Source organism: Aythya ferina (genome assembly GCF_964211825.1).
Source record: "Aythya ferina genome assembly, chromosome: 14".
NCBI classification, from domain to species: Eukaryota; Metazoa; Chordata; class Aves; order Anseriformes; family Anatidae; genus Aythya; species Aythya ferina.
The window spans coordinates 15,513,793-15,529,538 of NC_140312.1; the positions used below are offsets into that span (position 1 = coordinate 15,513,793).

General features: G+C 49.2%; 1 protein-coding gene across 2 annotated transcripts in view; it reads right to left on the minus strand.

Moving 5' to 3' along the window:
* The window catches only part of WWC1 (WW and C2 domain containing 1), a 69,852-nt gene that overhangs the window by 47,123 nt on the left and 6,983 nt on the right, over positions 1 to 15,746 (minus strand). The window contains exon 1 of one of the 2 annotated variants that reach the window (XM_084535777.1): positions 11,287 to 11,396. The exons of the other annotated variant lie outside the window; for it this stretch is intronic. Coding sequence (XP_084391903.1) covers positions 11,287 to 11,381 — 95 coding nt within the window. The 5' untranslated portion in view covers positions 11,382 to 11,396. Of the gene's footprint in view, positions 1 to 11,286; positions 11,397 to 15,746 lie in introns of those variants that run through there. 2 annotated transcript variants of the gene reach the window in all.

The window sequence follows — 15,746 nt, forward strand, 5'->3', positions numbered from 1 at the left end:
CCAGAACTGATTAAGCAGAAAAAGATATAAAAGAGTAAGGTACAACTTGAGAACAGTGCAGCACTACCGAACTAAAAGCATGCAAGAGTTGGAATTTAACCATGCAAGTCATTCAAATGCCTCTGGCTTTAAGCAGCTGAGGCCTTTTTTTTTTTTTTTTTTTTTTTTTTTTTAATATTGAAGTCTGCCTTCAGTTCTTCCAGGATCAGAAGCAGCCTTGCCACCTGCACAGCCTGAACAGATTAATTAAAATCAAGTCAGGTTTCTCTTTTGCTCCGAAGTTCAACTGCTCTGGAAGAAGGGGACCCTTCACTTCACAGCAAGGGGTAAATTGGCTACCAAACATCCAGACCAAGTAGTTAGACTAGTTTCTTGACATATTTTGGAGATTAGGAACTGGAAGGTTTGTCTCTGTTCTCCCAGCCTGCACTCCTACTTCTCTGAAAGGCTGCCTATACAGTGTGGGTGGCAACAGTTTACATTGGCAAGATGCCTCAAGATAAAGAGGTGTATAGGACAGCCTTTTCCCCCCAGTACTGCTCCTACACTAGGGAACCAATAGCTACTGACAGAAAAAGATAAATATTTGAGATTTTGACAACATGGAAGTATCAAACAATTGCTCTACCTTAACATTCAGGAACACATTACCCACGGATGGCAGCAAGCACTGAGTTCAGCAGCAGAGCAGGCACAGTGCTGCCCATCTGGAAGCAGTTTGTGGGTTCACCCCACAATCTGGGCTCAGCAGGCATTGTGAATTTTCACTTCATATGAGGTCTAGATGGTGATTAAAAGTCTTCAAGAAGCAGTGAAGAACGTTGACATATTTCTACCAGCACGTTCTATCCCTACTGTGGAAAAAAAAACCCACAATGACAAAAATAGCCTGAGCAGCACTGCCAGCTCCTGCTCCCTTTACTCACATGCTGTTTGCAGGGGGAAAAACCAAAAGGTAAGACAGGATGGCATCACAGGACACACCTAGACTACCCAGTGCACACAATGCACAAACCAAGCACTACTAGGACGGAAGCATGCTTGAAGAGGGGCAGGGAAGCACGGGAAGCTGTTTTCCCATGCACACAGGTTGTACGCTGCTCCCTGGTTTTCCTCCTACCAGCACCAGGCTAATTGCTGCCTCAGTACAGCAGCTTTTGTAGGAATGTTTGCCTTTTTTTTTTTTTTTTTGTAGCAGTATAAACTTCCTTATTGACTTATATAGCTCCTTCACATTCCCCATCCCAACGGCAATGCCAGCAGGCTCTTTGTTCTGTATCACCCACGAAAGGCAGCCCAGGCAAGCAGCAGGGCATCACCACAGCCTCGTCTGTTCTTCGCCCACAGACAGCTCTGCCGCAGCCACTTTGTTCTAGGCATTGTGTGAAAGCAGTTCTGGAAACATTACTTCTCTGCTCCCTCACCCAATAGCAGCTTGTTAGCTCTGAAACCTTATCCAGGACTGACTCCAGCTACACAGAGAACACCAACAGTCAAGGGAACCCCAAAGAGGCCAGGCACATTTGGAGGCAGACAGGGGCTGCTTTAATGCTTACGTGAACTCAGCACTGCCAGGTATGAGCAGGAATATTTCCACCTGCCTCTAGGAATCAGAGACACCAGGTGAGGATGACCTTGGAGCAGCAGAGAATACAGAAGAACAAAAATAATTCATGATGGCTTTCCAATCAGAAGATAAAGAACACAACAACTAAGCATTGCCCTGCAAACTACACCTTTCAAGAGGGGCAAATCAAAATTATCTCAAGCCCATATAAACAACTAAGAGCATCACCACATAGTTTAGTGGTGTATGTTTTCCAAGAAGTTCGTTTTTAAGTTAAGGAAGTTACCATTAACACAATTAATTGTGTCAGCATAAGGGAAATGCACGATACGGCTAGATCAGGAGTGGAAGAAACTTCCAGGGAAAACCACCCTTTCAGCGTTGCCTCCCATACCACAGATGAAGCACTCTGTCTCTGCTTCCACAATCTCTCACCCAGCACACCCAACCTCTTGAAGCAAATGCACACAGCTGGCTTTTGCACCAAGGAGCAGAGCAGCAGTTCACAGCACCTGGCCGACGCATGCAACGACTGCTGGAGCACATAAGCGGCTGGAATTCGCAGTGTCAGCTTTCCTATCTGCTGCCGTCGTTACTAGTGTTGATGCAATTCCTTCTTGATTCCTGAAAAGCCACACTGGATTTAAATAATAAACAGAAATGTCAGAGCAAGAGCAGCTATCTAACACTACTGTGGGAGAGTAAAGCTTTAGGGGATAAATAAGAAGCATAAGATAAAAGCACGAGGCTAAGAAGGGGTTTATCACCTCTATCATCCCGAGGAACAAAGCCTCGATTTACTCGGCAGTAAGGCCGTGCAGAGCAGCAGCTCCAGGCTGTGCCCGCAGACAGAAGCGCACAGAGCCCCGAACAGCCCCGCTCCACCCGCGGCACAGTCGATACAAACCAACAGCTGTTGAAGTTTGCTTGCTCATTTGAGGGCAGCAAGAGTGGGATTCACATTACCAGATGAGTTTAATTGATTTGCTCTTATAAGCATCATCTAATTTATTTTGAATGATCCACAATCAATATATTTTGCCAACAGAGTAAATCTGTGTTCAAGTGGAAGCTGTAGATCTCTTTGCACTGCCCTTGCCTGCCCACCTCACCCAGCTTTAAATCCACTTGCTGTCCTTCTGCTGGGTCCAAAGAGGCACAGGCAGCCTGCTGGAGACCTGAGTACCCAGCACAGGGAGAAAGAACAGGTCCTGGTGCACAGAAGCATGGGACAGACACCCAGGGACCACAGCTCAGACCAAGAAGGAGCAGGGATATGGAGTTGGCTCAGCATACGTTCAAGACTGCAACACTGCCACGGCTTTCACAAAGACTGAGAAAGGGGATAGTATTCCTGAATTTACTACAAGTCACACCGCAGTTTGAGTTTACCTTGCCTCCTGACCAGGATGAGCAGTCACACTGAGTATTTAAAACATTTTAAGACAAATAACAGAAGCAACATTTGCCATTTTTCAGAATTTGAGGGAAGACTCCTTATGAAAATTAATTTCCCCAAACCATTCACAATCCAAATACTGTTGTGAGGAGCACTACCCAAGGCTCCTTATGAGCACAAGCTTATGGATTCAGTCAGTATCAACTGTTCCAAGAAGATGGGAATAAAAAGGTCCAGTAGCTAAGTATGAACAACGAACTGATCACAAATTTTAACTGGCTGCCAAAAAAGCAAGGTGCATCTTTAAGTGTGTGTGCGCATGTGGGTGTTAAATCGTCATCTGTTCCAAATGGAGGAACTGACACTTATTTTCTTGTAGAGACTTTGTGCAGAGCAGACTGCTGCATGCTTTGGCCCAAGGCAGTTAACCAAGTTGCTACCTAATGAAGCATATACAATTTTATTTTTTGAAGTGCCTGGTCTCCTGTAGGACCCTACAAAGCTACCAGGTATCAAAGGCTTTTTAGCTATTCCTCAGTAGTGCACAGCATTTCTTGCCAGTAAGTGTAGACTCAGCATAAAAGCTTCATTACCGCTGCTCACGTCTCAGTTCTAGCTCTGCGCTGAGAGCACATCCACATCTCCCCACAGGCTCCTTGCTTCCTGCACACCACAGCAAACAGCAGTGCTGGTGCCCCAGTGTGTGACTGCAAGCTACGAGGCCAGGCCAGGACATTACCAGAAACTGAGACACAACGGAGATCGGATGCAGTGCAGCTGCCATCCAGCAGTATTTTCCCCTGCCACCCAGCTGCCTTGCTGTATTGAAGGTATTTATGGGATCACACACAACTTGGTGCTATTTCCATTTCTTTCTATCTGTTTCAGCTGACCTCCTAAAAGGAAGGCAATACCGCAAACACTGAATAGGGCTGACACCTTATTCCACGCTTTTTTCCACTAAAAGGTAGTTTTTCTGCCTCGTGTTGGCCAGCTTCCTAGCGTAATTACCAAGCTCCTGCTTGGTAACTGGTGGCTAACCAGCAGGAGCAAGCCCATCTCCATCTCCTTGAGCAGAGGCCACACTATTCAGTACCAGCTGAAAGCAGCCTTCCAAAGATCATTAGCACGTGTCCAAATTCCTAGCACATATCTCAAGCCTCCAAAACTGCTAAGTCTGACATGCGAGAAGACATTTCCACCTGGGTGCTGTAAGGGAAGCACTTACAATGAAGCCATCTAGCAAAACCACTAGCAAACATCTCAACTCCCTTAACAAAAGATACCACAGAAGCTCACACAGCCACAGAGAGATTGCTATTCTGTCCCTGTAGAGAAAACAAACTGAATTTTAAGTATCTGTTCCCAAAAATGTAGGGCAGTCTTAGCTCTGAAGTGCCACAGTCACAGTCAGGCTGTCACGATGCTTGCTGCCTCGAGAACGCAGCATTTATCACTTCACAGCACATATTCATAGTAGTAGTAAGTGCTGATTTCTTTTCCGTACTACAAGGCTCGTTTTATCTGTACTCTGAAGCTATATGCTTTTCTGGGAGGTGCTTCAGGATTAAATGCAAAGAAAAAAAAGGTTTTAGTAAAAGGGATCTGTTTGCAGGGAGGGCAATGCCTTAACCTGAGTCCCCGTGTGACTGCACCAGAACACGTGCTGGTACAGGGGAGGGAGGGAGAGCTGTGTCAGCCCTACAGCACCAGCACATTGGCAGCTGGGCTGGGGGAATAGCTTCTTGCTCCCATAAGAAGCAGCTCTCCCACCTTCCACCCTACACAGCCTGCCCTTGCTCCTCTCCCTGCAGCTCCTCTCCCCTGTCACACCCCCCAGATCTCTCCCACTCAGTAAAGCAGAGGAGTACCCAGACTTTAATGGGAGCTAATTCACAGCCGTGTTACCAGGACTGTCAGCTCTCAATAGCCACCAGAAACAAGGGGAGGGTCAGGAACAGCAAAAGCACTGGGGAGGAAAGCGCAGCCCCCTTGCTGGCTGTGCTGAGCTGTCTGGCTGCTCCCCCGGTTCCTGGGCACCCAGCTCCTGGATGTGCTTCATCTGCACAGCATCTGATCAGAGCTGGTCTTCTCAAGTGGCCCAGCTCCTCCTCTGGGCTCATTATGACTTATAACCAAGGAGCATGGCAGTGGCCAGCTTCAGAAGCAGGTCTCCCAGCCTTCCACACAACAGCAGCGTCTCGCTGTGCTGCGGGGAGAGCCGGGCACCCTGCAGCCACCTCCTGCAGGATGACCAGGAGCCGCCTGTGACTGCGCACAGCCAGCCAAGAACACGCTCACCAGCTGCACCTTGTCATCTCGATAGCGAATTTCCAGGTCACGTTCCCATCCCTCCCAGCTCCTCCCTGGCCCCAGTGAAATCCCAAGCACGCAGCCCAGGGCTCTGGCACATGTTCCCACCCCGCACGCCTGCTGGATACCAGCACAACCTGTCACCTTCCTCCACAGCAGCCAAGCCCTGGCTCCCCGGGTGCAGAAACTCCTGGGAGCAAGGCCGCAGCTGGGCCAAAACCCAGCCAAGCTCAAGGGACCGAGACAAGGGCTGCCCTGCCAGTGGGCCCATTTTCGGCGCTGCCGCCTGCAGGCTGCCCCGGACAGGGCTCAGCCCTCGCCCAGTAAGGCCGGGACCTGCAGGTGCTCCTCCTTGCCCTGCATTTCTGGGCACCTCCTGGAGAATCGCATGCGGTGCCCACACACCAGGCGAGCTAATTACACCATCTGCTCGGCGTGCATGCGCGCACCGCGGCGCTCAGAGCCGTTAGAGCACGGGATTTATCCTTCACTGCACGCATCTTGCTCTTTGTGACCGTGTGCCTAGATACAGCCGAAACGAGCACAAGTATCTGGAATGTCTGCAGCTCGCTGGCCAGCCTATCTGAATACAAAGCTGGGCCGCTCGCGAGCCTGACCGGCTGCGTGTGACCCCGGCTGCACATGGAGCTTTCCCAACCCTGCTCCAAACCCCTTCTCCCCTTCCTCGCCCCACTGCCAGCATCTGGGCACAGGGTGAGCACGGGGTCCCAGCCGTACGTTATGAAAACGACTTCAGCGAGGGGGAGAAACAGGCGGTGCAGGTGATCCCGAAGACAAAGAGCTCGACACCCGAGCCAGCAGCTCTGCCTGCCTCGGCGCGGCTTCCCAAGGGTTTAATCCCACCCGAGGCCCCCCCGCAGGGTCCCCGTTCCTATGGCAGCAGCGGCACAGGCCAGGCCTCGCCCGGCGTTTGCCAGATGGACACCGCGGCACGGCGGCCTCCCGAGGGGCCGTGTCTCCCTTTGGGCCATTTTGTCTTCGCTTGCCAGCACCCGGCCCTGCTCCCGCAGGCTCCTGTAGGGCCGGAGCTGCCTCCGGCAGTGCCATGCAGGTGCCCAATCCCACACCGATGGCCGAGGCCCATGAGGAAGGCACAAAGCCCCCAGCTGCAGACAGGAGCCCACCGGTGCTCAGCACTCCGCTTGGGTGTCATTTTAAGGGGCTCAAGCAGCTGGGTGGTTTTTATATGAAAATTGACAGCCATAGCTATGTTGTCAGTGGATTCTATGATGTTTCTGGCATTTCTCATATTTTTTAAGAATTTCTTCTGCTGAGGATTTCACTTGAGCCTCTCAGATCTCCCAGTGTCTGATACTACCTGCAGCGAGCTCTAGCCCCCTAATCAGACTGGCTTCATCCCCACAGCATCGCTCCATCCTATGGCAACCCCTTTCCTAAGGGATCATATACCTATACCTGGACATCACACTTCCAGAGGGATGCACTGAGCACTGGACTTCTCTGTTTTTACCTCCTATGCTTTGCAAATTAGCCTGATTATTGTTTAAAGTGAACTCCAAATCAGAACTTGAAGCGTTTGGTGCACAAGGCATAAAACACTGCCCAGGGGCTTCACAATAGCCAAGCTAAACCACATCCATTCCCACAAGTTTCCCTTCTCCACAAATCAGAGGAAGCAGCAGAAGGCACCAAATCTTAAAGAATTTGAAGTTTCTTACGGAAGATATGAGCTGGTCAAGACAAGCTCCTAGAACGTAGCCGAGACCCCAAAAACCCAGCGGGCTATAGTAGGAAGGATCTTCCTTTAAGCCACATCGAGCTGCAGCACCTGCTTGTCTATAACAGATGTACCTCCTTCCCGTCAGCTTCCTCAGTTAACCCAGGGGATGTAGCCAGGAGACAGCGGTGCTGATAACCCCACGCTCTCCCCCAGCGTGAGCCCTGCTGGCACAGAAGCCACGAGCCCAGCGCTGTTCTGAGGCACCGGGCATCTCCCTTACCTCCCTCAGGGTGTGATGACCCACGACACCACCAGCACCTCCCCAAGCAGCATGCACAGTCCCAGGAGGAAAGGGATGAACACAGCCCCGAGCCACAGACAGGGCTTTTCTCAGCCCTGGCACCACACAGCCGTGTCCTGCCCCACCAGGGCTGGGGAACACAGCCCTCGCCCTCCTCGAGGCCCGTGACCTAACGCATCCCTGCTATTTGTCTCCACCTTGCTTTATAAATGCAAGCTGTGTTTAACGGATCCTACACGGCACTTACAACACCCAGATCTGGGCGTGCAAAGGCACCCTGCGGGCTACTCAGCCCAGTACCTCACCACAGCACCAGACTGACATGCACCTCCTATATCAGAAATTATTTCAGTAAATTGTTGTAACTATCATGCAAACACTGACCTACATAAACATAATTCTCAGTATATTTATTAATTTACTGATAATTACCTAAATAAATCACCATTCATAGTTCAACTAGTCTGCAAAGCCCAAGCTGAAATCCTTGGGCAAACCAAGTATTCCTCTTGACCTTGTCTAGTCTCTCTAAGCGAACCTGCAGCCTGACCCAGAGAACTGGCTCGCTATCAAGTTCCCAAGTCAGTGATGGATGCGCAGAACTATAAAAAACACAGACCTTACCAGCAGAGGTCTTTGAACACTCCTCCCTTCTTCCATTAATCGTGTCCTTTATTCCACGTCCTTCTAATAATTGCCAAATCAATGGCACAAACACAAGCTTCCACTGTTCCAGACCAGCGAACACGGAGGGCAGTGATACTGCAGAGACTGCAGAGCCCGGGATGAATGAAACCGCACTGAAATCCCAACAACTTGGTTTTCCTGACACACTGAGTGCTTTGCTGGGTTCCTCGGCAGCCCCACGCTGAGCAAGGCCAACACGTCGGCAAAACGGCGCCCACCAGATCTCCACACAACAGATCCAGGAAGGACATCCAGCAAGCAGCAAACACCCCGTCAGGTGTCACCTTCACAGCATGGGAGCAGATGGAATTACAGCCCACAGCCCCGGGAACGCATCAGTCTGATATTTAAGCTGTCTGCTCTGAAAGACAAGCCAGGAGTGGCACCGCTGCCTCGACAAACCCTGCACGCTGTGAGGAGCTCACCTGCCAGGGCAAGCAGTGCCCCACAGCCAGGAGCCAGCTCTTCTGCCAGCACACGGACAAGTGGCTACAATATCGCATGCAGGGTCTGCTGTGCTCTGCAGGTAGATCCAGAGGCAGCCACTTATGGTTATTTAAATAATAAAAAATACATCCCATCCAGCCTTGCTCAACAGAATTACGCGGTGAGTCTAGCAAGCAATGTCAGGAGTAAAACAAGCAGCAGTGCTCACTACAAAAATAGTGAGATTTCTTGATAAATTAGTCCCTTTATTCTTCCTCACTTACATACAATAGAAATAGTCACAACAACTGCAGCCTCACCGTAATGAGCAGCAGCATGTTTCACACATCAGCCACATCCCTGTCTACATCCACTTTGGGAAGTCAAAAACTCACCTGCTCAGGGTCCTGTTAAAGGACTGGCTTCCTTTACCACAATTTTGTCCTTTCTATGACACTAAAGAGGTAATTTATACCCTTCAAGTACCGAGTGCTGCATTTTGGCCCCCTTACACGACTAGTCACCAACACAGACGCTACGATGCTCTGACACAGCAGACAGCAAGGAATTCTCAGTGCTCATTGCAAAAGCAACAACTTCCCAGTTACCTAGAAACGCTCCTGCAAATCAACTCCAGTACAGCTTTGTAGAGCAGAGCCCCCAGGCACCAACAGGACATCACCTCTGCTGGCGGCCTCCCTGCTCACTAGGCGAGACAGCAAGGCGAACCCGGGGCTTGGCTCTCCTCACCAAGGAGCAGAACCTGCCTAGGACCGACTGAGAAAACAAGCAAACAGACAGAAAGGGCACGTGCTTACACCTGTGCAAGCTAGAAAAATGCATATATAGTCCTTAGTGAATTGAGTGCACTGCCCTGCTTTCCATTCCACCGAATCAAGTCATGCCAGAAGCAGGCTGTAACAAAACAGAAGCAGCAAGGCTAAATCAGAACTGACTTTCAAGGGGCTAACCTCAGTGGGGAGGAAAGAGCACTGGAACTTTGCTGGCTTTTTCCAGCCACCATATCACAGAATCACAGAATTTCTAGGTTGGAAGAGACCTCAAGATCGAGTCCAACCTCTGACCCAACGCCAACAGTCCCCACTAAACCATATCCCTAAGCTCTACATCTAAACGTCTTTTAAAGACTTCCAGGGATGGTGACTCCACCACTTCCCTGGGCAGCCCATTCCAATGCCTCACAACCCTTTCGGTAAAGAAGTCATTCCTAACATCCAACCTAAACCTCCCCTGGCGCAACTTTAGCCCATTCCCCCTCGTCCTGTCACCAGGCACGTGGGAGAACAGGCCAACCCCCACCTCGCTACAGCCTCCTTTAAGGTACCTGTAGAGAGCGATAAGGTCGCCCCTGAGCCTCCTCTTCTCCAGGCTGAACAAGCCCAGCTCCCTCAGCCGCTCCTCGTAGGACTTGTTCTCCAGGCCCCTCACCAGCTTCGTCACCTTTCTCTGGACCCATTCAAGCACCTCAATGTCCTTCTTGTAGCGAGGGGCCCAAAACTGAACACAGTACTCGAGGTGCAGCCTCACCATGGACATATCTTATTTATATGTGCCTCCCAATTGAAAACTGAAGAGTGAAAGAGAACAAGCTCAAACACCTCCAGGGAGGAGCATTTCCAGAATGAGCCATCAGGACCACCAGGGATGGGTGCAGTAAGCAACAGCATCAGCAACAGAAAGCTTTTTTTGTTTGTTATGTGAAGATCCAAGGCTTCATCCTTTAAAGGTGATTCACTTCACAAAGGCTACTTCTTTCCAACATCAGCACTCCCCAAGCTATGTTACTCATCTGCCTCCGACCCTAGAGCACATGAAAGTTTAGACAATGACATTTGACATGAAAAATCAGTTGAGAAAAGCATCTTACCAAGTTTCCATGGTTTTCTTACCATGTTAAGGTTCACAATGCTTCTTGCAGGTCTCTGCTTCACACGTTTTGTTCATGGCTTACTGATTATTCTAATAAAATAACACCCAAAAGCACACTAAAAAAAACCCTATTAATAGAATGAAAATTAGAGCATCAGATCTATTACACCACCCGGCCTTTCCCCTCCACTAGAGAAGTGTTGGAGCCTTTGGACATCATTTCAACAAGAAGGTTTCGTTCTAGAGAGTTTGCAGTAAAGTATTTAATCGCTAAAGGATTTGCAAATTACACATGAATATGCATGCAGCACTTCTCACCACAACATAAATCCCATTGTATATTTATGAATGGATTGCTTTGCCTCTAGCTTCTATATGTATATAAACACAGGTTTTAATCTTCCCTTCCTCCCTCCCTTCTTAAGGAGGTGCTTGAACAAATTTGCATTTTTGGAATCTATTATCTACAACGTATTTCTTGCTTTTTAAAAAACTCTGTAAATCTCCTTCTCCCATAATGCAGAATGCATACTTTATGAAAGGCTTTAAGCAGCCTTTAAGCACGGCCATAAGAGAACTAATCAACAGCGTTACACAACTCGTGAGAGAGAAAACAGGAATGGCAACCACTGTGGAGAAAAAAAGTATTAAGTGGGGAGGAAGGGACAGTGCATCTCTGCTGGCTTTTTCCAGCCACCATGGATGCATTTTATGTGTTCTTCCCAAGGAAAAACTGAAGGGTGAAAGAGAAAGAGCTCAAACACCTACGAGGAGGAGCAATTCCAAAACAAGCTTCAGGAACACCAGAGATGGGTGCAGTAAGCAGCATGTATCGGAGTGGTGAGCAGAGGCATGACGTGACAGGTTACTCTCCTGCCTCTGAATGCAAAACTACTGGCTAAGGGGAAGTAAGCCCTCCATAAGCATCTAGGAAGCAACACAAATAATAAACCTGCTATTGCACAACCCTTAGCGCTGATGTAACTCCATTATTTCTGTACCTGTCATCAGGTGTCTGGGCTGGCCATGAAGTAGCAGGATCGGGACAGCCCGTCCGTCTGTCCTCAACGTGTCCGGTAAGGTGCACGACTGTCATTCAGGAGGTGTTGCCACACGTCTGCCTGACTACTTTAGGGAAGTAATTAAAACAATGCCTTTAAAGATCTTCGTTAAAATGGTTTAATTTAGGTTATTTCATTGCAAATCTATTCTGCAATAAACCTGATGGCAAAGAAGCACTTACCAACACACAGTGCTCCATCAGAAGCAGGCATCATGAGCAGACTTCCACGCAGAATGATTACAGGTGTGCATTACAACCACTTGCACTCTTTTCATTCCCGTTACTACACAGCAAACCTCTTCCCACTGAGGAGTTAAGAGCACCAGCTGCCTTCCTCTTACAAGGATTTGGTGTCACTTGGCTCTGCCTGGAAAACGCCAGCAGCCACCGAGTCGCGGCAGGGAGCACAAGGGCTCCTGCAGGAACACGCCAGAACATGGTCTGATAGGAGAAATTCCTCCCACCCCAAATAATCACTGCCTGTTCGCACGCCTAAACCAGGCTGTAAGCTGCAGCACGCTTGGCTGCTGTCACGTCCTCCTCTGGTAGTAAGATCAGGGGGAAGATCCTTGGGAAGGAAGAACCATGACTAATCCCTGAATCAAAAACCCTAGTGATCATGCCTAGCAAGGATCATCATCCCATCTAAGTTGCTGAAGACACCACCAAGGTCATCAGAACTACCACCCAAAGCAGGAGCCTGCGTCTGGGAGGCAAATAGAAAATAAAAGATGGTGCAGTTGGGGTATTAGCTACAGACTACTGGGCAAATAAAGAAATCAAGATGAGAAAATCCAACACAGAACATTTGCTCTAGGGATAAGAGTGGCATTTACAAAGATGTGTGAAAGCAAGCTTGAGTGGAGGACGTAACTGTGCGCGATCTGTTCAGCTGAAAATCTGTCTTGGCAAACTGAGACTGTTATATATATATATATATATATACACACACACACAGCCCTCCTGCAAGCAGCTGAGCCAGGTTCCTAGGCCACACGCTCCTCCCCGTCCTCCCACAGGTTCTTCCCCTAAGAGAGAAGGAAAGCTTAAGATGTGGGAAGTTATGCCCAAGGAGTATAAAAGATCAAACCAGCAAGCAAGACAGTTTCTGTGCCTTAAGAAAGTATTTAGATTCAGGTTATGCTTTTCTTAGCATCAAGCAATGAAAGACCACGACGGCAGAAACCTTCTACTTTTAGTCATTAGCGAGCCAGTTGCACGAGGAACTAGCAGCGCTATCAGATCTCCTCTGAAGAATTACCAGATGGCATGCGACAGGACACCTGCCTTCATGCAGCATTACAGAGCACCCCGACTGCCTGCAGAGCAAGCCCTCACCACGCTGACCAAGCTGAGAGCTGCAGTTTATCACAGGGCACACCAGCTGCAGCTGCTCTTCAGTAAAAGCAGATGCCCAAATCTAGGAGCAAAACGTTAAGGCAGAAGAGGACAGACGTTTCTTTACAAGGTGGAGCATGCTGAACAGGGCGTTGAGGAGCAGACTTCCCACCCTTTAGTGTTTCACCACAAACCACCTACTTGGACAGCTCCTCGGATCCAATACTGCCTCTCACCGAGACAGTAAAGGAGCTTCTTCATGCAACCAACAGCTTGCAAGAGGTGTCACTGGCAGTCGCAGCTGTTGCTATCAAAGTTGCTATCAAAGACAGGGGGACAGAGGAGGGGAGGAGCAGACGAAGACTGCTCAGTATGGCAGAGCAGCAGTGACAAAAATGCAGGAGAGTACCGAGTCTGAAATTTTCTTCTGAGAAGGTCAGGGAGGTTTACAGTTCTAATGCCAGCTTTGTTATCACTCCAGTCTTTCCAGCATTATATTCTGGCCCAGCTTCATAGGTTGAACTTCCACAAGGAATTGCAGTTATTAGGCTTTCAGGGAGACTTTGGAGAAAGACAGCAGGAACAAGGGGGATAGGCACCGCTTCAAAACAGCATGAAAGGAAGGATGTTCCAACACTCAGCGTAGCACATTAGAGGAAAGCTAACAAGTGTTGAGGAGACATCGATCACAGAAATCACACTGTACCACAGCAGCAGCTTGAGCTCAAGTGTGAACTAAAACAGGGGAATGACAACCACAGCAGACAAAAAGATATCACACTGGTATCTTACCCAGTAGGTTCAGATAAATTCAGAATCTCTTATATTCATCGTTTAAAAGCAAAAAAAAAATTAAAAAAATAAAAAAAGATAAAGTTCAGAAGTTTAAGGTATCTTGCAGAACCTCAGTGCCACAAGAAGTAAGGATATAGGAACAGGCAGGATGCTGCTTCTTCCTGCATATGTAGGTTAAGATAAAGACAGGATAACGCTCATGGAGAAGATTCAGAATAGCAAGGTGATCTCTTTAGCAATTTGCACTCTTCTATAAAACTGGGAAAATTCCTTCTGCAGAACTGCCTATTAAGCAGCCTAAAGCCTGCTACTTAAGTTTCCATATAAAAACTAAATAGTCAAGGTCCTGTCAAGGCAACAGATCATCTACCTTTGATGCTTAGATCTTGCATAGTGTGAAATGCCAATGACATAGGAAAGGACAAACTGCAAGCCTGGCTTACTGCCTTGCTGACTGAGAAGATATTTAGGGTAGCTGGATGTAGAGATAACTTCACGGAATTTCAGAAAAATCTAAACAAGCGGCTGAAATGACAGCTGGACTGGAGAGAGATTGGATCTTGAAAAACGGTGCCCATCATACTGAATGGAAGCGTTGAGCCTCCGCATCCTCCGCAGGGTTAACACGCGCTGCTAACCACATACACCTGAGCATCACCACACAGCTCCCACAAAAAACCTTTGTTCAAAGTGGTCATTTGATTTGAAGTTTAACCTTGCCAAACTCTGCAATGCAAAAGTGTTATTCATGTTAAGGGTGTTTTTTTTTTTAATATTGTTTTTATTTAAAAACCACACTTCATTATGACAGCCTCATCTGGAATGCTATATACAGTACAGGTCATCCTAAATTAGGTACGCCTTATAACTTTGCCTTTAAAAGGCTTATTTTTCATGCCAAGTTCTCCCTTGGGAAGTTTCCCTCTCCGCTATGCAGGAATTCGGTCAGAGCAACAGCATCCCATGGAGCTGCATCGCTACCTCCAGCACAGTGCACCAGACCCAGAGAGCACTGGGAGAAGTCCTAAAGAATACCGATGCCACTGCTGTGGGAGCACCACGGCAAGCCGAAGCACGGCATTCCCACCAAAACAGACGTCCTACATAATAACCTAAAGGTGGAGATACCAGATGTTGAAGAAGTGAAACAGCACCACCGTGAACAGAGGTTGGACTGGAACAGCCAAAGCCTGTCTAAAGAGCACTGTGACCATCCTGTAGCTGTTAAAAGCTAGAGCAGCATCTCTACGTGGACCTTACCCTGTGTGCGCAGTTACAGGAGCGCTCAGACCCTCTTCTAGATCGATGACAAACTGCAGAAGCACAACACGCGTGCGGCCTTAGGCATCCTCATTGACTCGAAGCAAACCCTCGGAGCTAGACACGTGGAATTGGCTGAAGATTTCCCCTGCGTAGGAGCAGCAGCAAGGCAAGCAGCGGTTTCAGCTTCACTCACGTGCACTGCTGGGACAGGGGCAGCCAGGAGCCCCCTGCCACACCGGGCACACTGTGCAGCTCGCTGCTGGTGCCGGTCCCCGGCCCTGCCCACACCTGCACATCTCCTCCCTTGCGCGGTGCCGACTGCAGCTGGCCAAGAGCCACGGGCTCTGCCTCCCACAGAGAGAATTACACCAGTGCCCCGAGCAGTCCCACCGCCAGGGCTTCGAGCACCCAGGGGTGCAGGACAGCCCCACGCCAGGCCAGCAGCACGCCCGCTGCCACGTGGAATCGTGCACCCGACAGCAGCAAAGCGAGCCGTGGATGTCTGCCCGTCAGCACCGCTCCGTAGGGCGGCTCAGGGGCTACCAAAGCTGTCCCACGCTGCTCGCCTGGCCCAGATCACCGCGGCCGCTACTGCTGGCCCCATGGGCTGTGCGAGGGGCAGGCAGCCGACAGCCCCTTCCCCAGCGGGGCCGGCCCCAGGCCGAGCACAGAAGCGTCACAGCAGTTAGCAGTCACGGAGAGAGATCTGCCGGCAGCCACGGGGCCATTTAAGCAATAGCTCCACTTCGACTTGAGCTCAAAATTGTCGTGTGAGCACTGCCCGCCTCAGCCCTGCGTAGCGCTGGTATGAATGGCTGCGCCGCGCAAATCAATACTGGTTATTGCGTGCTTTAAATCAATCGCTTTCCTCCGCAGAGTAAATTCTTCCACAGCAGTGATTAGACATTTGAGGAGAGCTAAGCAGTTGCACCAAACAATACCATTAGTCCCAAAACATCAGTTTGACATCTCAGCCAGAAAGCACTTCATCAGAACTAATTA